The sequence below is a fragment of the Triticum aestivum genome, chromosome 4D (genome assembly GCF_018294505.1).
Source record: "Triticum aestivum cultivar Chinese Spring chromosome 4D, IWGSC CS RefSeq v2.1, whole genome shotgun sequence".
NCBI classification, from domain to species: Eukaryota; Viridiplantae; Streptophyta; class Magnoliopsida; order Poales; family Poaceae; genus Triticum; species Triticum aestivum.
This window is the reverse complement of record NC_057805.1, coordinates 25,762,007-25,789,741: the sequence shown is the minus strand read 5'-3', so window position 1 is coordinate 25,789,741 and position 27,735 is coordinate 25,762,007. Positions and strand designations below refer to the sequence as shown.

Below are 27,735 nucleotides of genomic sequence, written 5' to 3'. Positions count from 1 at the left end.
CTGGAGTAGTGAGAGGATGGGTGACCGTCCAGGAAGTTAGATGATTTGGAATGATGAGGGGTGATTAGAGATTAGAGGATAAATTGAGCAGTGATGAGGGGTGGTGATTAGAGATTAGAGGTTAAAATAATTCAGAAATTTGAAAATAAAAAAAATTAAAAAAAAATCGCAAAAAAAATTTTCAAAAAAAAAATCATAAAATTTCCTTTAGTCCCGGTTGGTAATACCAACCGGGACTAAAGGTGGAGCTCCAGGCTGCGTCCACGTGGACGGCCTTTAGTCCCGGTTCGTGTAAGAACCGGGACTAAAGGGGGGAGGCATTAGTAACGACCCTTTAGTCCCGGTTCAAAAACCGGGACTAAAGGCCCTTACCAACCGGGACTAAAGCCCCCTTTTCTACTAGTGAGGTTATTTTTCGGTGTACGCAATTGCTACGTACTTGGTCTATGTTACAAATACCGGAGGACCAACCGCTGTTCAAGGCGGTGTGTATGCGATTGGAGTAGGTGGCTACGGATTTTTTTCCCAACATGGGTGGCAACATAACCTTCGGATCGATCCACCACCTCCATCAACATAGACATAGTGTCGGTCTACAGGGCTCTACTGTTGCCGATTTGTCGGTTTTTTTTCATCAATTTTTTGTCAGACTTTCATATGGGGGCGTGTGCATCCTAATTATGCAGAGGCCGGGTGTTACCCATAATGCTTTGTATCCACTTGATGCTACATTTTGAGATAATAAAATCGCCCTTTATCGAAAAAAAGTACCCCTGAATTCCATTTTCAGATGAAGTACCTCTTGAATTTTTTCTTGATAATAATTGAGGTAGACTAATAAGCACTATCAGTCCAAGGCTAATGCCACTTCTCCATTGCTTCCCATGCAAACTTTGTTTTAGCAAGATTGCTTCCCATGCATGATAGCGGTTTTAAACTTTAGATTTCACTCTTGCGAAGGCGCAACGGTCATTTAATCACTATGAATTTGATGTTGATGCCCTCAGGTACGTCGGGTCTTGATCGAACACATGTCAATTAATCACTGTAGCATGTCAATTTTTCTGGCGTTTTATTCACCACATGGCAATTTTCACTGTATGAACATGACAAATTCTATACATAAGCAAGGCAATTATACGTTTTAACACGGCAAATCTAGCTGTCAGATTTTTAATGCTAAGAATCTGGCTTCTGATTTTAACATTTCCAATATTTTTTCGAGAAAAATTCGTCGGCAGTAACGAGATTGCCCTAGGAATCTAGGATGATACCACCGCCCACGACTAACTGACCCTCAGAAGACGAATCACAGGAGAGTCTCTCTATCCCTACATTGTGTGCATCAAATTTGTAGCTGATAGCTAAGGTTGAGCTAACATTAGCCTCTTGTGGCTGCAGTTACGTACGCACGTACTCGATGGTACTTCATTCGATCTACATCACCAGGTGCCTAGGTTTTCACAAGGAGCACTAGGACTATGTGGAGATAAAACTTACATTAGGTGATGCTTGAGTGTTAAGTATCTTGCGAGTTTGTATATGTTATGGTAATTTTGTAGTACCTGCAGAGGAAAGTACGTTCAAGGACCACTGGAATCTTTTTCTAATCAGAATGAAGTACCACACCCTGATACCTTTCTTGCTAATTAACTGTTGAGGTAAAACTAACAGGCACGATCAGTCCAACGCTAATGACACTTCTCCATTGCTTCCCATGCATGATTAGCAATTTTAAACTTTCAGATTTTACACTTGCAAAGGCCCAACGGTCACTTGTTAAGAGGAGGGGCAAAACCCAGGTTTTACATTGTTATGCGTGGATGGTGACAGTGTGCAACTGCAAGTACCAGTTAATTGCACTGGTTGGCGATGGTTAGGATCTAGTAAAAATGTCGCCGTCGATTGGAAGAACATGCACTGACGGCCGATCGATCTCCCGGGCGTACGTAGGCAGGCACGCAATGACGCCGACGGTAAACGCCTCTGACAGAGAGTGTATGTTCGGTTATTCACTTGGTAGCCGTCATGGCGTCTCTTTTGGACGATCTATCGGATTATGCCAACGCAATGCACTGGAATACTCAATGTGTTTTGGCCTTGATGATGATTATAGCATTCAGCAACGAGATGTTTCTTTTGGACTCCTCAAGTGCATGACTTGATTTCAAGGAAGGTCTGCAAGAGTTTCTGAGAAACGTATACTCAGTACTCACATCACATGAAGTCTTTGCTTTTTTTTTAAACAGAACTCCAACTTTATTCATTTGTAATAAGTAGTACATCGTTTGTGAGGAACATTACAATTTCGTTTAAAGGCTCCTCAAACCAATCAGAAGTCAAAGAAGAATTAGCTAATCTAGCAAGCTCATGAGCTACTTTATTTGCTTCCCTATTATAGTGCTCAAATCTAGCAGTAACGAAATCATAGGCATAATGAAAACAGTCTTCCAAGATTGCTGCCGCCGCACCCGTTGAGTGCCCTCCATCATTCATAGAGTCAATCACCTCCATATTATCCGAATTTACGATAATGCGATTGCATCCCGCCCTTTGCGCCAATGTCAAACCAAATTTGAGAGCTCTAGCCTCCGTCATCAGCACATCCGCGCAAAAATCTATTCTCTCATTCCCTCCAGCAATAAACCTGCATCTGTCATCTCTAAGAACTGCTCCCATTTTACCCCTAAGAAGGTCGTGATCAAAGGAAGCATCAAAGTTGAGTTTAACAAAACCTCTTGGAGGGCAAGACAATTCTCCTTCTTCACAGACGCCTTGGGGGATAATGCATTAACAAAATTTGTGGTAAGGCCAAGGATTCCCATTGAAATCTGCGTTACATTTTGTATTTCTCATTGTGAACCAACTTCCGTCTTTCCCATCATAGGTACCATGCTGAGATAGCAATCAACTCACGCACATTGTGGCAACCCAATATCCACAAATCTTGATCTGGTAGGAATAGTAGGTACTCCAGCACCGCCTCTCCTGCACGATCAATCTCGCAAGCTTTTTCAATGATATCATCCAGTCCCAGTCTTTCCCAAACCTCCTTTGCTTTATTACACCGGAGCAACATATGTTTTGTATCTTCTAAGACCTCAGAGCAAATTGGGCAGATGGGTGAAACCTTCATATGTCTATTAGCTAGCGTAACCCTGCACATCATACATGAAGTCTTTGCTAATTAAGGTGTGGATGTCCCTAGTGTGTTCCAATTAATATCTCGAGTAGATTATGATGTAAGTATTGATCCATCAAGTTGTAGGAATAAACTTGCGAAGGACCGAAAGCGTGCCACCGTCATCGCTCCTCCCTTGCCGGAGCCGGGCAGAAGATACTTGTTAGTAGTTGACACGACATGTGGCAGGTTATGCAAGAACAAGCTCACAACATAGTATTAAAACCCGGGAGGACAATCGAATCGATGAGTCATGTGGTTCAGGTTTCTACCTGTCAGACCGCCGGTTCGTCCGGTTCGAGGCCAGTTCAGTGTAACTTTACTTTTTACATAATGAATGTTAGATATGAGTTCTATCATTTGTTAGACAACTAGGCCTGGCTGAAGTGGCTATTGGGCCAGATTTAGTCGCCTTGGCCTGTACCCAGTGGACCTACGTTTGAATCTGAGGAGCTGTAAATATATTTCCCCTCATGTGTTTTTGCGGATTCGGTCTTGATCTTAAAACTATGGCTCACACCAGACTGTTGAATTTAGAATTTTGGGCCAAAGTGGGCACGTAATGAACTTCTCATATGAATGTGGCCTAGGATAGGATTGTTTAAAAAAAATTTGCTATGAAATATAGAATGTTGAGAAATCTCACGGTGTGGAGCGGGCTATTGGACCACCCGTCACCCCGTAAGGTTCGCCTCTAGACATATTTACACATGCTTGGAGAGAAAGGCGGCATAGCAGGTGCGAGTACGGCGAGCATGATGAAAATGCTCACACTGAGATGCTTGCATCTGGTGCAATGTTAAAATATCAAATGTTTGGTTAGCATCAGTTTGACCTAAAAAGAGTGACCTTGTTAACTCTTCCATGATGGTTTTCCTGCCTAAAAAAGAAGATCCAACAAATATCAAGGATTACCACCCTATGGTTTGGTGCATGGTTTCTCTAAGATCTTTACCAAGCTTCTGGCATCTTAGTTGGAACCAATGCTTCCTTCACTGAGCTCTTAGCCTAGAGTGCTTTCACCTCTAATGGTAGGATTCTCAAAATTTAAAGATGATGCTCAACTCAGCGTGATTCCTCCATTGGAGGAAGGCTAGAGCTGAACTAACAATAATTGACATTTCAAAGGCCTACTTCCCTAGAAATTTCTCAATACCCCTTTTTTTATGAGGCTTATGAACTTTTTATTATTTTGCTATTTCAAAATGTGTTATTGAAAGAAAAGAAAAAATAAGGGCCCTGAGGCCTTTTGCTCCCTTTTCTTGATCTAGCGCATTTTGCATCACTGGTGTACAATATTTCCACCTATATGAATGAATCAAGTATTTTATAGCCATCGGCACTCTGGACCAACTTACTTAGCATAATTTAAAAACGATACTGTACCTTTATCCTCTTCCTTATCGGTATATCTCTTTTCTGTCTCCATCCAAAAAATGATAGGTTAATAGAAATCGACTCTAACATTGTGGTTAGCACATGAGAAAATTAGTGGCGGCTGCCTTCACAATTATTAATGTACGTACGCTTAATCTTACGCATTAAGAAAGACGCAGGTGACGTGAACGCTGAGCGAAGCACCCGACCCGAGAGATAGTAACATTACGGAAATTTGTCTACACCACCAGAAAATCTACTGAAATGCACTCATGTGGTGGGAGTATGGGCGTGGCTCTGGATGTGTCATGTTTTTGTGGAGGGCTTGGCCCTGTTTGTATCGGTTTTCACCCGGTTTTCCATAATTAACTGGGCAACTATCTTCGTTATAAAAAAAAGGATTCAATTTTTGTTTGGACTGCATTCATGCACCCATGCTAACTCCATAACCTAGGAACATGCGGTTTTTTCTATATTTTATTTCGAAGGAAGTAGAAAAATGCCGCTGAGAATTTCCTCTTAACCATGAGAGTTGAGAGCATAACTGGTTGAGAGGAGGAATTTTCCTTGAGGGAGCCGAGATATTGCAATCCTAGGAATCCAGGACAATACCACCGTCCACACCTCGCTAGTTAACCCTCGGACGAATCACAGGAGAGTCTCTCTATCGCTGCATTGTGTGCACCATTTTGCAATTGATAGCTAGGTTTTGTTAAATTAGCCTTTTAGCTGAACGTACACCATGGTACTTCCTGTCAACATGTGGGTTTCTTCATACAGCCAGCATAGGTTTTGACAAGTACTTCTAGTACTATATGGAGATTAAACTTAGGTGACGCGTGAGTGTTAAGTATCTAGCGAGTTCATATATCTTATGATAATTTATGTATTACTTGCAGAGGAAAGTACGCCCAAGTACCCCTGAATTCCATTTTCAGATGAAGCAAAGTACCCCCTGAAATTTTTCTTGCTAATTGTTGAGGTAAATTAATAAGCACTATCAGTCCAAGGCTAATGCCACTTCTCCATTGCTTCCCACGCAAACTTTGTTTTAGTAACATTGCTGCCCGTACACGATTAGCGATTTTAAACTTTAGATTTTACTCTTGCGAAGGCCCAACGGTCACTTTGTTAACCGGTGGGGCAAAACCCAGGTTTACATTGTTACCCATGGATGGTGACAGTGTGCAACTGCAAGCACCAGTTAATTGCACTGGTGGGCGATGGTTAGGTTCTACCAAAAATGTCGCCGTCGACCGGAAGAAGATGCACTGACGGCTGATCGATCTCCCGCATGTACGTAGGCAAGGACGTAATGACACCGACAGTAAACGCCTCTGACCGACAGTGTATGTTCAGTTATTCACTTAGTAGCCGTCATGGCGTCTCTTTTGGATGATCTATCGGATTATGCCAATGCAATGCACTGAAATACTCGATGCGTTTTGGCCCTGATGATGATTATAGCAGCAACGAGATGTTTCTTTTGGACTCCTCAAGTGCATGAATATCTCGAGTAGATTATGATGTAAGTATCGACCCATCAAGTTGCAAGAATATACTTGCGAAGGCCCGAAAGCACGCTGCCGTCATCGCCCCTCCTTCATTGGAGTCGGGCAGAAGATACTTGTTAGTAGTTGACACGACACATGGCAGGTTATGCAAGAAGAAGCAATCAGTCATGTGGTTCTGGTTTCCACCGGTTGGACCGCCGGTTCGTCTGGTTTGACACCAGTGTAATTTTAGTTTTTACAAAATGAATGTTAGATATGAGGATTTCTATCATTTATTAGACAACTAGGCCTATCTGAAGTGGCTATTGGGCCTGATTTAGTCGCCTCGGCCTGTACCCTGTGGACCTACGTTTGAATCCCATGACTGTAAATATATATTTCCCTTCTTGTGTTTTTTGCGGATTCGGTCCTAATTTTAAAACTATGGCTCACACCAGACTCTTGAATTCATAATTTTGGGCCAAAGTGGGCCCTTAGTGAACTTCTCATATGAATGTGGCCCAAGGCATTATTTATTTAAAAAATTGCTATGAAATATAGAATGTTAAGAAATCTCACGGTGTGCAGTGGGCTAGTCGACCACCCGTCACCCCCTAAGATTCGCCCCTAGACATATTTACACATGCTTCGAGAGAAAAGCGGCATAAATGGCAGGTGCGACTGCGACGAGCATGATGAAAATGCTCACATTGAGATGCTTGCATCTGGTGCAAGGTTAAAATATCAAATGTTTGGTTAGCATCGTTTTGACCTAAAAAGAGTGACCGTGTTAACTCTTCCATGATGGTTTTCCTGCCTAAAAAAGAAGATCCAACAAATATCAAGGATTATCACCCTATGGTTTGGTGCATGGTTTTTTCTCAGATCTTTTCCAAGTTTTGGCATCTTAGTTGGAACCAATGCTTCCTTCGCTGAGCTCTGAGCCTAGAGTGCTTTCACCTCTAATGGTAGGATTCTCAAAATTTCAGGATGACGCTCAACTCCGCGTTATTCCTCACTGGTGGAAGGCTGGAGCTGGCCTAACAAAAATTGACATTTCGAAGGCCTTTGATTCACATGCCTAGAAAGTTCTCAATACCATTTTTTTTGGTGAGGCTTATGCACCCGTTGGCACAACTAGATATGTATTTGTGAACTTATTATTTTGCTATTTCAGAATGTGTTACTGAAAGAAGAAGAAAAAAGGGCCCCGGGGCCTTTTGGCTCCTTTTTCTTGACCTAGCACATTGTGCATCATTGGTGTACAATTTCACCTATATGAATGAATCAAGTAGTTTATAGCCATCGGCACTCTGGACCAAGTTACTTAGCTTAATCTAAAAAAGATACCTTTATCCTCTTCCTTATCTGTATATCTCTTTTCTGTCTCCATCCAAAAATGATAGGCTGATAGAAATCGACTCTAACATTGTGGTTGGCACCTGGGGAAATAAGTGGCGGCTGCCTTCGCCATTAGTAATGTACGTACGCTTAATCTTACGCATTAAGAAATACGCAGGTGATGTGAACGCTGAGCGAAGCACCCAACCCGAGAGATTGTAGCGTTGTACGGAAAAAAATTCTTACACCACCAGGAACCAACTGAAATGCATTCACGTGCTGGGAGTATGAATGTGTGAGTACAAGGATTCAAAAATTTGTTTGAACTGGATTCATGAACAGGCGGTTCTCTGAAATCCAGATTCTCTTTCAAAGGAAGTAGAAATTCGAGATGCCGTTGAGAATTTTGTAGTACCTGCAGAGAAAGTATACCTTCAAGTACTACCTCTGAATTCCATTTTCAGATGAAGTACCCCCTGACATCTTTCTTGCTAATTCTTGAGGTAAACTAATAAGCACTATCAGTCCAAGGCTAATACCACTTCTTCATTGCTTCCCATGCAAAAAAAGTTTTTAGTAAGATTGCTTCCCATGCATGACAGCATGATTAGCGGGTTTAAACTTTATAGATTTTACTCTTGCGAAGGAGGGGCAAAACCCAGGTTTACATTGTTACGCGTGGATGTGACAGTGTGCAACTGCAAGCACCAGTTAATTGCACTGGTGGGCGATGGTTAGGTTCTACCAAAATTGTCGCCGTCAATTGGAAGAAGATGCACTGAGGGCCGGTCGATCTCCCGCACGTACGTAGGCAAGCACGTAATGACGCCGACAGTAAACACCTCTGACAGAGAGTGTATGTTCAGTTATTCACTTAGTAACCGTCATGGCGTCTCTTTTGGACGATCTATCGGATTATGCCAACGCAATGCACTGGAATACTCTCTGCGTTTTGGCCCTCATGATGATTATAGCGGCACTGATGATCGATTAATATCTCGAGTAGATTATGGTATAAATATCGTCCCATCAAGTTACAGGAATATACCGTAAGCGCGTCATAACCGTAGTGAAAGCTTCAGTTGGTTGATTGCAATGCTGAGACTAAATCCGTAGTGATATTAATTCGTATGGCTGCTGTTTTGTAGTTTGTGCTGTTCTCCTATCTCTGATTTTTTTTGTTATAACTGGTAACAAAGTATTGGAGCATGGTGATGAAACACCGCTCTTTTGGATTTTATTTCTTTGAACTTGATTGATTTAGTAACAGAACTTGATGGTTTGGATCAAGATACTTGTTAGTAGTTGACACGACAGGTGCGGTTATGCAAGAAGCAGCTCACACCATAGTTTTAAAACTCGGAACGGCGATCAAATCGGCGAATCTTGTGGTTCATCTTTCCACCTGTCGGACCGCCCGTTCGTACGGTTCCCCGGTTCAGCATAACTTTATTTTTACAGAATGAATGAAGGGTTTTTTCTTTTTTCGAGGGCAGAATGAATGAAGGTTAGATAGTAGGATTTCTATCATTTATTTGACTTTTTTTTAGAATCATTTGTTAGACAACTAGGTCTAGCTAAGTTGGTTATTAGGCCAGATTTGGTCGCCTCGGCCTGTACCCAGTGGACCCACGTATGAATCCCAGGAGCTGTAAATACACTTTCCACCCAGCTCTTATCTTTTGCGGCAAATCCTATTTACCACGTAGGTAAATGGATAGTGAGGTAACGCGTACCCTGTTAGTGCTGCCATTTATGATAGGGCCGGCCCAACTAGCAAGACTCCCCATTATGGTTCTGGAAAGGATCTACAACCTTTGAAGACCGGGTTTTTTTCTGTGATTTTTTTCGTTGTTTTTATCCTTTTTTATTTTTAATTTATATTTTTCATTTTGTTTTTTATATTAGTTCTTTATTTTCATATTCACAAATATTTTTCAATTTTCATATTCACAAATATTTTTCAATTTTGTTAATTTGTTTTTGTTCATCAATATTTTTTTCAAATTCTTTAGTATTTTCTTAAATTCATAAAAAAATTAAAATTTGTGGATATTTTAATTTCATGAACACTTTTTTGAATTCCAAGGACATTGTTTTGATTTTTGAAAGTATTTTTTGATTCATTAACATTTTTCAATTTTGTAAACATTTTTTTTCAAATTTGGGAACAGCTTTTGAAAATGTCAACATTGGTTCATTCATGAACATTTTTTCAAAATTGAGAAATTTGAAAATGTCATCATTTTTTAATTCATGAACATTTTTTCATAAACCCAAATAGTTTCTTAAACTGGAAACACTTCTGTAATTCACTAATATTTTTAAAATTCACGAACATTTTTCTAATTGGTGATTTTTTTAACACACGAACATTCCTTGAATTCCTGAACATTTAAAAAAAAATAGATTTATTTCTTAAATAAAGGAACCTTTCTTTCAATTTTTGAACAAATAAACAACGCTAGGTCCCACACTGGACCGACCCATTTAGCAGCAACGCGTTGGACCTGTGCGCAATTGCTCACTTTCCCCCACATAGGTTGCCAAATATGAGCTCTCGTTTTTGCGACTCGGTCCTGATTTTAAAACTATGGCTCACACCAGACTGTTGAATTCAGAATTTTGGGCCAAAGTGAGCTAGTAGTGAACTTCTCATATGAATGAGGCCCAAGCTAGAATGTTGAGAAATCTCAGGGTGTGTAATGGGCCATTGGGCCACCCGTCACCCCCTAAGGTTCGCCCTGGACATGTCTGCACACATCTGGAGAGAAAAAGCGACATACATGCCTAGTGCGAGTACAGTGAGCATGATCAAAATTCTCAAGCTAGGATGCTCGCATTTGGTGCAAGGTTAAAGTATCAAATATTTGGTTAGCATCAGTTTGACCCGAAAAGGGTGATAGATGCGTTAACTCTTTCATGATGGTTCTCATGTGTAAAAAAAGAAGATTCAACAAATATCAAGCATTACCACCTATTGTTTGGTGCATGGTTTCTCTAAGATGTTTTCCAATCTTTTGGCGTCTTAGTTGGAACCAATGCTTCCTTCGTTGATCTCTCAAGCCTAAAGCGCTTTCACCTCTTTTTTGCGAGGTTAAAGAGCTTTCACCTCTAGTGGCATGATTCACAAAAAGTTCAAGATAGTGCTCAACTCGGCGTGATTCCTCCATTGGAGGAAGGCTGAAGCTAGCCTAACGAAAGTTGACATTCTAAAATCCTCCAATTCAATTGCCTATAAATTTCTCCTTAATACCCTTTTTAGAAGCTTATGCACCCATTGGCACAACTAGATATGTTGCATTCTCCGCTCAGCATCCAACACAGTCATGATTAGCGGAGAAACAAGTCGCTGATGTTGGAGCAAGGGGCCTACAAAGGAGATTCGTTGTCACCATCATTGTTGATACTCGCCATGACACCCTACACATAATGCTCAAGTGGGTGATTCGAGAAAGATGTTCGCGGACTTAGAGATCCACCGAAGAGTTCCTAGAGTATCGACATTTGCAGACAATGTAATTGTTTTCTTGAAGTCGACCCCTAGAGACAGCGCGTTGATCCTTGAAACTCACATTGTTTGGTGATGCCTCGGGCCTCCGCATCGATCTCTATAAGAGTATTGCCACATGCATATGCTTGCTACTCCAAGGAAGTAGCGCTAGGTAATAGTTGTTGGGCCTCCAAGCGTAGAGGTTTGATGAAAGTGATAATTTCCCCTCACTTTAGAAACAAAGGTATTAATCCACATAGATAACAACCCTAACCTCTTCCGAGTAGCACCCCAAGACAGATTAAGAACTTCTCTTGTGTCTGCAACAGTTCTAGCGACTCAATCTCGCTAGCCTTTCTAGTTGCAACAAGAGTTGGAAGATAATGTTGTTGGAACTACGTTTGTATTTTCAATAAATAACTAAAAATAAAAGTGCATGTAAAAGTATTTGGAGAAGGTTTCTTATGTAGGAAATTGGATATGGATTTATATGTTTACTAGTAGCATCTCTCCAAAATCCTTGTGTATTCACCTCAGGTATTAAGTAAACAGAATATTGCATTAAGCAAGATGACATACAATTGAAATTATTTCCTCTCATTACAGATGCCCAGACAATTTTAGTATCCTATAGTTAGGCAAATTTGTCTAAACTTTTGCGCTCAAATTGTCACCAAAAATACTTCACTAATAGAGGTATAATGCACAATGCTCCCACGTGGATCTTTCATATAAATTGGCCAATAAATAGATAAATGCATTAAAGAACAATATAAATCTATAGATTAACGAATCAAACATCACAATCTAAACATAAAATAATTATTCATTGATAGCAATAGGATTCTCGGCAAATATCACATTATATGGATCACAATCATGCAGAATAGCTCATGTGATATTTGTATTGAAGCATAGAGAGATATTATCATTACTACTAATTTTATTTTTTGCACAACACAAAATATTCAGATAACTCTATTTTGAGTAAATAGATTATATTAGCCGACAAGGCCTATCAAAGACTATCCGTGGGAGATGATTTGTCTCGGAAGTAGGGAACCCCTGACAAAGTAAATATTGACCGTATGGTACCCAACACGGAAACCGCGTGCAAATATCTTTTTTGGCATGCACCTTGACATGAAAATTTCTATCAAGATTGTCGGTTATGTTGTAACAGATCTTCGACTAAGATGCCAGCTATTATCTTATGGTTGACTAGGCTATTGGAGGACATGTTTTCCTTTGTCAACTTCCATGTAGGTGATTGTTTCTTACTTCTCCTATGTCCCAGACATGGATACATGTTTGACCACTACATGTGAATGGACCTTCCATATGGAAGGTTTGTGATGTAGCTAAATTTTATATGGAACTAGTGGAGTTGGGGGCAAGGGGAGTTTTTTTGACACAGTACAGACGTAGACGCTCATACATAAGCACATACACTCACCTCTATGAATGCATGCACGCACACCCTACCCCTATGAACACCTCTGAGAGACTGGGCCAGCACATCATCTTGAGAATTTATGTGGTACATGTGCACAATGTGGGGGGGGGGGGGTCCAAACACTCATGTATTCCTATTGTATAATAGTTCATATTTCTAGCAAAAGGAACTAGAAGCACACATCCCAATTGTAGGATCGAAAGTATGCCTAGAGGGGGGGGTGATTAGACTACTTGACCAAATAAAAATCTAGCATTTTCCCAATTTAGTTCTTGGCAGATTTTAGCAACTTATCACAAGTCAAGCAATCAACCTACACATGCAATTCTAAGAGTATAGCAGCGGAATGTAAAACAATTGCATATGAAGGTAAAGGGAGGAGATTGAGGGAGCTAACGCAATGTTGACACGGAGATTTTTTATCCGTGGTTCCGATAGGTGGTGCTATCGTACATCCACGTTGATGGAGACTTCAACCCACGAAGGGTAACGGTCGCGCGAGTCCACGGAGGGCGCCACCCACGAAGGGTCCACGAAGAGCAACCTTGTCTATCCCACCATGGCCGTCGCCCACGAAGGACTTGCCTCACTCGGGTAGATCTTCACGAAGTAGGTGATCTCCTTGCCCTTACAAACTCCTTGGTTCAACTCCACAATCTTGACGGAGGCTCCCAAGTGACACCTAGCCAATCTAGAAGACACCACTCTCCAAGAAGTAACAAATGGTGTGTTGATGATGAACTCCTTGCTCTTGTGCTTCAAATGATAGTCTCCCCAACACTCAACTTTCTCTCTCTCATAGGATTGGATTTGGTATAAAGAAGATTTGAGTGGAAAGCAACTTGGGGAAGGCTAGAGATCAAGATTTATGTGGTTGGAATGGAATATCTTGACCTCAACACAAGTGTAGGTGGTTCTCTCTCAGAAAATATGTATTGGAAGCGTAGGCATATTCTGATGGCTCTCTCCACGAATGAAGAGTGGGTGGAGGGGTATATATAGCCTCCACACAAAATCTAACCGTTACACACAAATCACCAAACTCGGTGGGACCGATTCAGAGAACTCGGTCAGACCAATTTGGTTCATAATGTGACCGTTAGGCATTTCGGTGGGACCGACTGTCAACTCGGTGGGACCGATTTCATTAGGGTTAGGGCATAACGTAATCTTGGTGAGACTGATTACACAAACTCGGTGAGACCGATTTTGGTAATAGTCAAACAGAGAGTTGGTCAGGCAAACTCGGTGGGACCGATTCGCTCATCTCGGTTGGACTGAAACGTTACGAAAAGGAAACAGAGTGTTTGCATTGCAATCTCGGTGGGACCGATCGCTCATCTCGGTTTGACCAAAACGTTACGAAGGGAAACAGAGAGGTTGCAATCCCATCTCGGTGAGACCGAGATCCCTATCGATGAGACCGAAAAGACTAGGGTTTCTGGCAATGGCTATGTCAACTGAACTCGGTGGCTTCGGATAGAAAGAATCGGTGGGGTCGAGTTGGATATTTGGTTTGGGACATATGTGGATATGAGAAAGTAGTGGAGGGTTTTGGAGCATATCACTAAGCATTTTGAGCAAGAACCTCATTAAGCAGCACATCAACCCTTCTTAATAGTATTGGCTTTTCCTATAGACTCAATGTGATCTTGGATCACTAAAATAGAAAATGTAGAGTCTTGTGCTTTGAGCTTGAGCCAATCTTTTGTCCTTAGAATTTTGAAGGGTCCACTTTCTAATCCATGCCATGCCAATCATTGAGCTTTCCTGAAATATTCATCTTGAAATAGCATTAGCTCAATGAGCTACATGTTGTTAGGAATTACCAAAACCACCCAGGGATAGTTGCACTTTCACCAATGCAATCGTGCAGTCAAAAAATTGTTTTTCTCATCACTCGAGCTAAAAAATGTTGCTCTCATACATGTTGAGTATTCTAACATCTCCATGTGGGTATCAAATTTTGGGAGTGGCTCTTAATTAGTTTATTCCACAACAAGCATAGTCGCATGGGCCATGATAAGATCACACTATTGTGAAGAAATACATGATTTAGTTGACGTGGACAATGGTGGGTAATCTTTCTATTCACGAATCATGGATATCAAAGCTATAAAAAATTGACTATTTAAGTAAGATTTACAGCTTAAGCTGGTAATAATCTCATTCTCATAATGTATATCTACATGTTATGAGGATAATGTGAAGATCGCATAAGAAATTTATTTTTTATGCTTTTTTCTAGAGTCTGGTTTGTACAAGTACAAATATATTGTAGACAAAGAATACAAATGTAAGACATAATCTCCATATAAAATTTACAATGATAGTGACTAGGATTTGTTTGATTATGGGTGTTATTTATTCTTCATTAGAAGTTGTCTTTGGTCATTTTTTATAAAACCATAGTGTGTTCTAAGAATAGTTGATAAACTACATTGTGTTTTAATTATTGAAATAATACTATTTTTCTCCCAAGAATTTCAAAGAATCATGCAACGTGTCTTATACAACTCCAACATCTATCATTCAGATACAATTGCACTAATGGTACTAATATGTTGCAAGGAAAAGGTTGCATTAATTGTATTCCTTGTGGCATAATGCCCCTTAAAAACTCACCTTTGATTTAATCAGCTCCTTTATACATGTATGTGCTTGTATGAGTGATAAGAAAAGAATAATGGCAGATGACTAGTAGGTAGGTATATGTATGTGCTTGTATCTATTCTTACCCTTATAAATGTGTTACAGATAGCTCCAAACATACACTAGAAAATATCTTGATAGAAGTTTCGACACTGCGTCATTGTCCATTTAAGGGTCATCTAAAAAACTATCTAAAGTTTATAACTTAGAGAATAGTTTCTTATATTAAATCTTAAATCTTTGAAGGGTTCAAAATGACATACAGTTAAAAAATGGTAGAACATGGTTCATGGACCTTTATGTTTCCCCACTACTATATGTACACAATATGTTCCTTTATCCAAAGAATGAGTGGCCTTATAAACATGAGGGAAAACACAGCTGCGTTGCCCGACAAGTGAGCAAAAAATGAGGCAACATGTTGTGGGCCTCTACAAATCGGTGCCATTTAGTACCTTTTGTTTGTTTTTGATATATTGATTCTTAGTTTCTTACCTATGGTGTTGGTGATTCATACACTTATTTCTTGTCAATTCGTGATGCGGTATGGATGCATGATAGAGTTTACCATGTTGGTTATGTTTGGTGCCTTGGGCCATGACATGGAGTCATATGTGGTGTTGTTTGTTTTGCTCTTGGTGGTTGTGATGGTTTTGAAGTTTGTCTCATCGTAAGTTGGGAATACAGTCGGCTATCTTCCCTATACTCTATTTATACAAACGAGAATGAGACATCTATATAAAAATAAATTCCTATAGTATGAAGTACAAAGAGATTGAGAATAGATTTCTTATTCTATACCTCATATGTATTTTAAAAAATTATCATAAAAATTGCAAAAATCAAAAGTGGAACAAAATATAGTACTAGTCTTAGATTTTACATAGTTTTCATACCATATATATGGACGCCCGTTAATAATTTGATTTTGCACTGATAGGTTATGTGTATTAACCGGTTTCTTTCCATCTACATTCATCCTTACCATTTATTTCCTGATAACTAGGGGGAACTATCAAAGTGGAACAACACTATTAGCCTTTCATAATGCCAATGTGACCTTTACCCCCTCAGATGTTATTTTCCATCGGATCTATGTAAATTAGAGATGTTACTGCACGTGTTGCTGCAGGACTTGGTTGTAGTTATTTTAATAAGATTTTTGGTTGTATGAAACATTAGTATTTGGATCAAGAGTAAGAGAATTGAAACCATAATGCATATAGTTTATTTTATTTGGTTATTGTATAGTGTAGAATATATTTTTAATATGAGTAGCATGTTAAGGTTGGTATTTTCACGTGCATGATTGTGTGATGAGTTAGCACAGTAGTATGTTGAGAGAATTAGAGTCAACTCATGCATGTTACATGTTATGGTGGTTCCACATGCATGGTGACATGGTGAGTTGATATAGGGATGAACTATATATATATATATATATATATATATATATATATATATATATATAGGGTCGCGCTATTCGTCACCCTGGGTGAGGAATAGTTATTCTTCACCCTGGGTGAGGAATAGTTATTCTTCACCCCCTCTCTATTTTGACATCAATGCACCGTATTTTTACGTTTTGTAAATTTTGTCTTATTTCATACATAAAAAAAGAACGTAAGAAAATATGTACTCGCCGTAAAAAATATTTTATGTTACATAAAATTACAAATGTAAAAACATATTGTAAAACATACATAAAATGTGATTTTTCTGATCTTATAACTTTTTTTAGACCAAATTTTACATATTGAATTAATGTGCATGTAACTATTTATATTCTAAACGTAATTTATTTAGGAAGTGATCGTAAGATTACCTCGGGTGAAGAATAACTTATTCTGCATCCTGGGTGATGAATAGTAACACTATATATATATATATATATATATATATATATATATATATATATATATATGAGAGATAGAGAGAATGGATGGATCGGAAATTTTTGGCACCATCTTAAAATATCTCAATAAACAATAATTTTCATTGGAATTGAGCTAGTACTAATTGTGACCAAAGAGCAACAGAGTAAACAAAAACACCCCCACACTAGAGCCAATCAATTCATCCAAAATCTTCTATTCCAAAAGACAAGCCATTTTACATATGTCATCTCAAGCACCGAATACAACGTCTCACATGTGAAGTATCTCTTTGTATCTAACTATAAATTGTCGTAACAATCTTCATTTGAGATCCTAAAGGGATTTTGTTGTTGTATACTACTATACACTAGTAATTGTGTACGCACAATGCAAGTTAATGTTAGGCAAGATATTAATTGTATTGCACTTTAATATTAGGCAAGATATAAATTGCATGTTAATATTAGGTAGGATATAATTATTTAGTTAATGCTCATATTGATATTAGGTATTATTTTAATTAATTGAGGGTGCTAAACATTTTAAACGCTAAATACCAGAGCAACTTGGACCATTAGATAGATGCGGTTGACGGGTGGGATTTGTTTGATCTCCGTAACTTGCTCTTTTATATTAATATAGATATGCGTACACAATAATAAAATAAATGCATATCCATTCATAAGAAGAGTCTAAATATAGAGTAAATGTGCATATTATTATTAATTTAATGCTAAAAATGATATGACACAACTTCTATAAAAACAGTCAATCTGTTAGATTGACACAAATTGGATTAAAAGGAATACTTGGCAGCTAGAAGACACAACCCATATTCAACAAACTACTACTAACGTTTTTCGAACAAGGATGAGGGGTAGCCACATGATCATTGTTGGTCTTCTTCTTCTGGTGTTAGCCTCAGGTACCGTATGTAGTGATGTGTTCTATTTCATATACAGTTTGATATGAATAACCTACCCAATGGTCTTTGATGTTTTGATCATTTTTTGTGGGGAACATTGATCTTATGTGAAGGTACAGCGACAACATCGACAACGGGCGGATATCTAACTGGAACAAATTGCATAGTCAAAACCCCTATGCCTTGTGATGAAATCAAGAGATGCATCGATACCTGCAACTCCTTGTCTCCGGTGCACAGCAAACCTGAAATTAGTTGCGTTGACAAACAGTGTAAATGCACATTTTGTTGAAGTTTGACATGAATCTACAAGCAAGGCATATATTTCCTTGTTATCGGAGTAGTAGTAGTAGTAGTCATTGAGTGTGTATTGGCAGTATTTGATACCAACGGTGTTCTCAAAACAATAAATGGCATGAAAAAAATCCGATTGTGTATGAAACATCATGTATAACCAAATCGGTAGCGGGTTGTTGCTATCTTATCTATACGTGCGCACTCGTGACATACTGGCATACATGATCAAATCTTTGTCTGTGTTGCTTTCAACGGGTCGTACTCGGTCAGATTGTGACTAGTTCCCGTCACTGTCATGTGGTTTCATTCCTTTTCAACCTTCTTCTCCAAATCATAATATTTTATTTTCTTCCACAAATAATATTCGCTTCTTATTCAAACCACTCTCACATTATGAGGTGGTAGATTGTGTCTGGTCACAAGGTTCTAGGGGACTGTTTAATGGAATAGAGTAAAACATGTATCCAATTTGACAATAGGTTACTCTCGCCCCTCAGAGATTAGCGATCACTTTTTAATTCAGCGACGTGGACGAATGTGACCTTGAAATTCAAAGGCAGCTAGGTATTTGTAATGCAAAACGTAGTCAGGTCCCCTAGTTGCTAATTGGCATGCTATTGTTAATTAATCGGAACAAAAGCGAGAGGAACGAGAGCTCAGTCTATCCGTGCAAAAGTGGCCATGACGATCAAGCGATCAACATTATTAAGTATTAGAGTTTGGTGCTTTGGTTAAACGTGTTGTGCGACGTGTGTCATCGGACGCCTCCATTGTTAGAACACAACACAACACGCCATGTCACGTCCATCTGTGCCATTTTGATTTTCTTTATTAACGCCTAATGTTCAGAAGCAGTTCTATGCTGTCATGTTTCTGCTGACTGAAAAGGCTACTGTTCCCAAAAGATAAATTGCCTATTTTTACCTAGGTCAAACCTTTTCGTAAACAGTTTTTTTAGTTTGATCAAGTTTATAGAAAAAAATATATTAACATATACAATACCAAATTAACATTTTGTTTTAAAGGAAAACACCAAATCAATACTAATAGATTCATTATGAAATATGTATTGATAGTTCATTTATACGGTATAGAAAATATTTTTATTTTAATCTATTTGGTCAAACATAAGAAAATTGACTTGTGAAAAAAGCTTAGGAGAACTATTTTGTGGGAAAGAGCACGTGCTTCAAATTAAAAGTTCATCATTAATTTTAGAATGCAGTTATGTGAATGGCTAAAGAGCTAACATTAACTCGCTTGTCGTTTTGAGAACCAACCACAATGTGTAGCACGAGTGATGTTATTATTAACATTCAGCCCACGAGAAGCGTAATTATAAACTCCTTGAGAAGATTAATTGCATGTGTATTTGTATTTGCTTTGGGGCCGTCTATCGGTACATCACCATTTTTTTTTCAATCTTGATCCCTTTTGGTCTAGTCTTTGGATTAAATCAAATGATTGTTCTTTTATGAATTGGATTCTGTTTTGATTGGATTGAACATGTTGATTACTTTTCATCGATGCCTATTTCAGTGAAGGAAGTTGTATGTGATGCAACACTTCGCTGATGGGAAAAGGTTGCTCCAAATAAAAGTTCAGCGCCGATTATACAAAGTGAAATGTAGAAGTCACCTAAAAAGGGAAATGCAAAGGAGTTTATTTTTATTTTAATTATATTAAACAATTGTTCTTTTTTGTATTTAGACCCTTGGAATCACTAATTCCGGCAACAATGGTTTTTCATAGCACGCTACAAGTTATGTGGTAGTACACATTGTTTCATTGGTAGGAAATTATACTATGATATTAAAAACACAATAAACATTTGGGTTACTTCCTTTTTTTGGTTTGACATCTAACTTCCGAGAAAGAGGATGCACGCCTTTTAAAACTAATTGGAAACTTTGATGTTGTCAAATTAGAAATTACACCCCCAACTCAAAGCTCATTTCAGTTATCTTTGTTTGGACTAAGCTAGATCCCGATTAGATATGTTTTGGTGAGTGTTTTATACAACATTCTACAGGCTATTCTGGCTAGCGTACTTTTGGTGCTGCAGTGCTCTCGAATGTATGTCCTTATATTTGTAATGAAGAGTTTTAGTTTTTGATTGTATATTTTTGTTTTCTACTGTACTATTTCTCCACCATAATTTTATGGTTCTCTATGGTGTATGTTTATATGTTGTATTTGATGTTAGTTGTTTGGAACAATTGTCCATTGTCTACAACACTTGTTCACGGTTGTCTGTACCATATTTGAACAATGCAGTTTTATTAGTTGTCTAATCCATCTCGCACATTTTTTCCTGGTTGTTGCATTTAATTGTTGACAACTTCTCATTGCATGTGCTAGCAGTTGTGTATCACATATTTGTTCGCTGCAATTTGTTTTAGTTGTATGGTGCACTTTTATTAATTGTGTATAGTATACTTGTCCAATGCAAATGTATTAGTTGTATTGAGCACATTTAACAATTGTGTACGACATGAATGGTGTTGTGTTTTTATTAGTTATCTTGTACAAATGTCTACCCCATTTGTTGACAAATGTCTACAAACTTCATTTTTCGTTGGTTGATGTTGGTCTACCAAGCCTGAGTTGGTTTTTAATTCGTACTTATTTGTCCTTACACCAATCCATAAGAGTTAAGCTGGCGCCCGCACCATTACTAGTATAAATTGTGAGAATACAGAGTGAGGTATGAATGACGAATGACATCTTGGATTCTTAATTATTTTTGAAACCACACAGCACAAGGCCTCAATCTTAGTAAAAGAGGTATGCCCAATTACATTATTGCGGGGATATTGCACACGTGGTAGCCTGGTCAACAACCCAGTTCAAAAAATCAGGCAACAAACAAGAAAAGATAACAATAAATAAAAAATAATTTTATGAATTAAATCAAGAAAAAAACATATTTCCTAAAAAATGTATTTTGAAATCCAAGAGAAGATTGCATATTATAAATATTCCATAAACATATGATGCAAATTTTCTTTCAGTTTTTGTTTTACTTTTAATTCTGCTATCTACAAATTACCCTCTCTATAAAAAAATGTAGGACGTTTTTTTGTAGCCAACTACACCAAAAAGGTCTTATATTTCACTACAGAGGGAGTAAAAGTTAATAATTCCATTTCTAAGCTTACTAGAATGTTTAGTTTTATAATTTTTGTATGTTTTTCCTCGTATTTTTAGAATATTTATTCTTCTTTTCTTTTCTTTTTTTGGCCTTCCTCTAACCTTTTAGTTTTTTTTATATGTATCGTATTTTCATGAGTTCTCTTATTTTGCGATGTACTGTCCTTTATTTATTTGTGCAAAACGTGGGTTGCCACTTGTGCTAGAAGACTGCTACAGCTCTACCGGTGTGACTTGATCGAGGGTTTAACAGTCTCATATTGAAGTTTATGAACCAAACATGGTATTAGTCGATAGTTGAGGGACGAAAGGTAATCTATTCTTATTTTACAGTGGTGTGGAATCAAAACATCTGTTTATACGTGATGCAAAACGCATCTAGTCGCAAAAGCTAAAACATCACCTATGTCTGAATTAGTGACTAAGTATTCCTAGGTCATCGCTAAACTAATTAGATGGGTTATGCCCTGCATACATGGCACTATACATGGCTAGCAAAACTGATCCTATGTGTATGTGCATGGCCCTGCCGCCTAACACGATCACGTATGCCGGCACTCCAACGACGGCGACGAGGCGTCGGCGACCAGCTTCCGAAGCGCGCATTTCGACGCTGCCACGTCCCTCCCGGCGACGAACGGGTGAGCAAGCAGCTCCGCGACGGACGACCTGTTGCGGTAGTCCTTGCTCAGGCATGCGGCGACGAACCCCCGGAGCTCCGGCGAGGCCGCGCCGTCGGGCAGCACGGGCGGCTCGCCGAAGCAGACGGCGCACATGAGCGCGGCCCAGCTCGGCCTCTGCCCGGCGGGGAGGAGCGGGTACCTGCCCATGAAGAGCTCAAGGAGTGTGACCCCCAGGCTCCACACGTCGGCGGCGTACGGGTCGTACTGCCCCCCGTGCGCCTCCGGGTCGAACCGCTCCGGGCTCATGTACGCGGAGGTGCCGGCGTACGACGCGCAGTGGTCACCGGCGCGGGCGAGCACCCTGGCGATGCCGAAGTCGGCGACCTTCACCTCCCCGGCCGTGCTGGCGAGGAGGTTCGCCGGCTTGATGTCGAGGTGCACGATGCGGCGGGCGTGGAGGTACGCCAGCCCCGACAGCGCCTGCGCGGCCACCTCCGCGAGCGCGGCCTCCGTGAACGCGCCGCGGCGGCTCCTGATGGAGTCGAGCGACCCGCCGTCAACCAGCTCGAGGAGCAGCGCGACGTCGCCGGAGGCCGCGGCGGGGAGCACGGAGTGGCACCGGACGACGAATGGCGAGGCGGTGCGGCTGAGGACGTCCGCCTCGGCGGCAGCGGCGGGGTCGCCGTAGTGCTGCACCTTGAGCGCGTAGAGCGCGCACGTCTCCCGGTGGCGCACCTTGTAGACGGTGCCGCCGTTCCCGCGGCCCAGGACGGCGAGCTTGTCGAAGTCGGCGAGGCGGAACTGGCTGGACAGCGCCGACGGGGTGGAGGCCTTGGTGGCCGTGGGGTTGGGGCGCCGGCCGAGGACGCCGAGCTCCTGGGCGGCGGCGCGGGACGGGACGGGCAGCGCGAGGTGCAGCTGCGGAAGCCTCTTCTCCCTGATCAGAGCCATGTGTCAGTCACCACCGTAGGCTGATGATCACCACCGTAGTGCTGCTGCTTTGGGGGTGTTGAAACTTGAAGCAGACTGGCAGCTCATTTATACGTGTGCTCTGCTCTGCTCGTATCTGTATCTATCTCTCTGTCTCTCCTGCTTTCAGCAAATCATAGTCGACCAGAGTGTGACTTGCAGAAGATTCTACTGTAGGAATGTTTGCTAGTAGAAAATACTACTAGAATAAAACCGCCTCGATCGCCCATCGGAGATTAACCAGCACTTTTTAATGAAGCGACATGGATGAATGTGACCTTGAAATTCAAAGGCAGGCGCCTGTAGTGCACTACGTAGCCATGTACTGTGGTGGGTGGCTAATCGGCATGCTACGTGGTAATTAAATGGAACACGATAGCGAGAGGGACGAGAGCTCAGTCGATCCATGTCGATCAAAGGGATCAACACCCGTCAGCAAGGGCTACTTCTAATGGTGATCGACTGCTATTACAAAATTATTAGAGTTCGGTTAAACGTGTTGTGCGACGTGTGTCATCAGGCGCCCCCATTGTTAGAACACAACACAGCACGCCATGGTCCGTTCATCTGCGCTGTTTTGATTTTCATTATTAACGCCTAATTCTGAGAACAAGCTGTCTGTTATGCCGCATTCTGTTGACATAAAAGGGCTGCCTCAATGAAAAGTTCAGCACTAATTGTACTAACCGAAATGCTAAAGAGTTCACATTTACTCTCGGATAAGCATGAAGGTGTCCCGATCGATGACGAGAAACATACTGCGTCGACTTGGGTGTACACGATTACTGCATGTGACGACCTTGTGCAAAATCCCTACTAGCAACCGAAGAATAAGTGAAAATTATGATCCGGAATATGGATATTATAGTCCAAGAGAAATTTACAGTTAAATCTTAAATTTAAAAAGGGGGGGAATAAAGAGAGTACGGCGTTTTGGGAGCTCGTTTTTTGAAAAAATAAAATCTGCATTTTATGTTTCAACAAGTTCGGTGAAAAATTCCTAGGTGTAGATAATGTCGAGACCTACCACCATGAAAATTGTCAGTGCAAAATTCATTATATTTAGGGACGGAGGGAGTATAAGGGAGTAATTGCTAGCTGTCGTATGTAAATTGAATGTAACCAGTATTGTGTTCTAGATGAACAAAGCAAGACGAGGTCCATGCTAAACAGATCTTGGCAAGAAATTGCTAGGCATAACATAAACTAATACCTATATATGGTTCAGCTAGGCACCATACAACAATATGAGAAGGTAGAAACAATTACGGCTGTGAAAATATTAAGCACCGTGACCTCCAAAGATCACAGGAAGAAACCTCCTCAAAAATAGTATACACGTTCATGCATCGCCATGTACAGGATGTAATTTGAAGCTGCTGCTGCTAGGGCCTAGGAGGACTATTTGACTGAAACTAGAGCCTAGCTACTATGTATGATCCAGCAGACCAAATTAAGAACCTACTACTGCAGGCTCCATCACACCGGTTTCACAACCATAGCAGCGAGTGACCTATAGCTTGATTTACTTACACACAAATTTAACAAGCAATTTATGTCATCCAGTTTCTGATCGCAGAATGTGCATTAATTAGGACGGCACATCCCCCTCCCCGTCTTCTTCCTCTTCTTCCTCTTTTCTTCTTCTTCTTCACTGTGCAACACGTTCAGATTCTCAGCAATCTCCACGTCCAACATGGGGCTGAAGTAGACCAGGTCCATCCCTAGCATGCCATCCGCGCTGCGGGTTCCGCGGACGGTGATATCGTCCGGGATGTACTTGGCGTCATCTGGATACACGATTTTCCTCGCACTAATCACGCCATAGTAGCAACGGCCTATTAACAAGAAAATAAAAGCCCGGCATTCAGTAAAGAGACAGACAGAGCACACATTAATAAAACCAATTCCAATTCAAATCTACCACTAGTGCATGCAATGCAAGCATGACAAGGTCGTGCGGTGACCCAAAGTACTAACCAAGTGCTATCAGGAACTACTTACCCGCATTCGCATAGGTTAGAGGGCAGCAGAATTCTGGCTCCGGCTCACACGAGGATAACGAGAACTCAGCGTAGAAAAGCGTCCTCTGAAGCCTCAAATCACATGTGGCCGTGAAGTTCACATGGTAGCGAATATAACCGCCGGGGTAGTAGCCTTTGTGTCTTTCCTCCACACCCAAGATAGTATCAAGTTTATACTCTGATCCCTAAATACATCAAGCAAGAGTGTTGGTCAAAATTAATCAAGGTATAAAGGGAATACACTATACGTAGCAGCTAGCTAATGATGCATGGAAACCAAATTTAATACCTACCAAAAACTGTTGGGTCGTGTATTCCTTGAGCAACTGTTCAATCTTTGAACGGAGGCAGCTCCTCTCGTCCTCATAATCCGATCTCTCGTTTGACACCGCCCTCAATGCGCCCGCACAAAGTTCAGGAGCTTCCACAGTTTGAGCCCCGGATCTGTTTCTGTTCCATATGAGCGAAATACTTTGTGTCATGTCGTCGACTCGCAACACGGTACCACTAGTTTGAGCCTCGGTTATAAATGAGAGCAGCTTGCTTCGCGTATCGGGCATCAGCAGCAGCTGCTGGTGCAGTTCACCCAGCCCAAGGGGCCGAGTGTGTCCAGCGGCCTTGGCAGACTCATGGAAGGGGTTCTTTTCCGAACTCTCTGTCGATGATGGCAACATGCTAGCAATGTCGCATTTTGTACTGCAGAGGAGCTCCAGAGCACGAGCCGGCACCGAGAATTGGGGGCCGGCGAATGCGGCGAGCTCCATAAGGCCCTTGAGGGAGTGAACCTGTGCGCGGAGCAGACATAGGGGGTCCAGGACGTCATTGTACTCTACCATGTCCCTGCCTTCAGAAACTGGCAGATTGCAGCCACAGGTGTTGTACCAAATGGAGTTGACGATGATGTTGAAGATAGGGTCCATGCAGCCGTAGCAGTGGCCGGCCTTGAGGATGCTGCGCATGAGCGAGCCAGAGGGTGTGGGCAGCAACTTAAGCGCCTTGATGTACAAGTTGTGAATTATACCATGGAGGTACATCTTGAGAGACTCCATGTAATCGCATGCGTCGCCCCCGCCACATGGGGTCTTGAGATTGTGTTTCCGGGCATCTGCTATTGCTTTTCCCAGGCAATCTTGCAGCTTGCCAGGCAGGACTCCGGACTGCAACGACGAGATGGGAGTTCCATCCCAGCCCAAGGTGGTGGTGACGGTCCTGGCGTCCGCCGTAGTAGAGAACGATATAGTTTCTGAGCACCTAGCCTCCAGCATGTGACGGACATGGACAACAAGCCCTCTTTTGGTATGGATAATGCTAGCAGTACAGATTGGGCTCAACATCGTGTGTAGGATGCGGTGGGTTGCCCAGACATCCTCAACTGTGAGAGGGATACCTTGAGCATCAGCTGAAAACAGCTTCTTGAGAAGGGCAAAGTTGTCGTCTTGGAGCCGGATTGACATGAGGCGAGCCAAGGTGGTGGGCGAAGGGTGACCTGCTATGGTGGCTGCCGACTCAAGGGCGGCTTGGGTCCTATCAGATTCGGGGTCCAATGCTTCCTCGGCATATAGATCATGTTGGATGAGCATGACGGCGAGGAGGAGGTTGGCATCGGCCCTGTAGAGGTAGCGGACGCCTGCTCCTTTTTGAGTCATCCGAAATACGCCATGAGGAAGGCGAGAAGACTCTGATGGGATCCTGATACAACCCGTCGCCAGCCGCCCAGACCGGGGATGGATCGTCTGGCGGTGGTGAGCACCCGTCGTTTGGATCTTCTTGTGGCGGGCGGAGACGGAGAGGTGGCGGGAGCGGGGGCGGCGTCTTTGGGGAGGAGGGCGAGGGTGTTGAGCATGATGTTGGAGACGGGGTCGAGGAGGCCGAGGCAGGAGCCGCCGCCATCGGTGGTGAGGAGGCGGAGGAGATCCGGCATGGCGTCGCAGGGCAACCGGCTGAACGCCTCCTCGTAGAAGCCGGCGATGAGCTTGTTGATGGCTTTCGGCAAATCCTGATCGGGCGCGTCCTGGGCGCGGCAGCTGCTGCTGTGCATGCACGAGATCAGGCCCCTCCCTAGGGGGCCAGAGCCGGCGGCAGAAGTGGATCCAAACGCCATCAGCTAGCGGCGATCTGCGAGCAGAGACGGCGAGAGTTGGCGGCGGCGGGTTGATGAAGGCCTTCTCCCGATCGACGAATAATATGGGTTACTCTTACCGATCCGTATTACGTTTGGAAACCGACCCATACTACTTTTCTTATTTGTTATACTACTTTTCTTATTTGTTATTAGGAAGCGATCCGTACGTATTGTGGCTACGCGCGTAGTAGGAGGCGCGCTCGATTTCGCACCAGATCCGATCCGACAGCAAACGACAAGTTTTTTTTAAATAACCACATATATTTGATTAAACAAATGGATTACAAATACTAGTACACATGTGGTCATTACCAGACATACATAAATGTCTTGCAATATTACATCAAAGATTTTGCAAGAACCAAAACTAAAATTTCAGTGCGACAGAACTTGTGCCACACCGAAACGTCGCCCGCCATCACCCACCACCGCCACCAAGGCAACGATGAAGAAAGGAATGAACTGCCGTCATACCCATATCTGGAGGAGCACCTTCACATAGAATGATGCTTTTCGAGCCAATGAACCGGACCGCCGCAAGTGACAAGACCGAGGCTTTGTGGTATGTCGGCCGGGGTTCTTCTCCGTGTCCGCTAGATTCCAGCGCCCCCAACTTCATCCGATGCGATCGAAGAAGAGGAACGCTGTTGCTTGCCGCCATCCATGCACCCCATTGCAAGACACCAAACACAACTGAGACGGTCAACGTCAATGCCACTTGGGAGAGTGGCGTGTGCCGACCATCAAACACA

The 27,735-nt window shown here is 41.7% G+C and overlaps 2 protein-coding genes across 2 annotated transcripts; both read right to left on the bottom strand.

Annotated features, from left to right (window-relative positions):
• Window positions 1–21,787: 21,787 nt before the first annotated feature.
• On the bottom strand, window positions 21,788–22,819 carry LOC123096602 (mitogen-activated protein kinase kinase 9-like). The gene has a single exon (XM_044518364.1). The coding sequence runs from the start codon at window positions 22,817–22,819 to the stop codon at window positions 21,788–21,790; it is 1,032 nt and encodes a 343-aa protein (XP_044374299.1).
• A 1,300-nt stretch (window positions 22,820–24,119) lies between these two features.
• LOC123099484 (uncharacterized) lies at window positions 24,120–26,999 on the bottom strand. Its single transcript, XM_044521633.1, has 3 exons — window positions 25,155–26,999; window positions 24,842–25,046; window positions 24,120–24,675 (listed from the first exon to the last, which is right to left on the bottom strand). Exons 1-3 carry the CDS (start codon window positions 26,505–26,507, stop codon window positions 24,425–24,427), a joined length of 1,809 nt encoding a protein of 602 aa, XP_044377568.1. The 5' UTR covers window positions 26,508–26,999; the 3' UTR covers window positions 24,120–24,424.
• Window positions 27,000–27,735: the final 736 nt, after the last annotated feature.

Excerpts from the sequence above, each read along its gene's own strand:
- LOC123096602 (XM_044518364.1), bottom strand. The coding sequence starts at position 22,819 with ATGGCTCTGATCAGGGAGAAGAGGCTTCCGCAGCTGCACCTCGCGCTG.
- LOC123099484 (XM_044521633.1), bottom strand. The coding sequence starts at position 26,507 with ATGACTCAAAAAGGAGCAGGCGTCCGCTACCTCTACAGGGCCGATGCC. Across the intron at positions 25,047-25,154 it reads ACACGACCCAACAGTTTTTG|GGATCAGAGTATAAACTTGA; the intron begins GTAGGTATTAAA and ends TGATGTATTTAG. Across the intron at positions 24,676-24,841 it reads TCTAACCTATGCGAATGCGG|GCCGTTGCTACTATGGCGTG; the intron begins GTAAGTAGTTCC and ends TCTTGTTAATAG.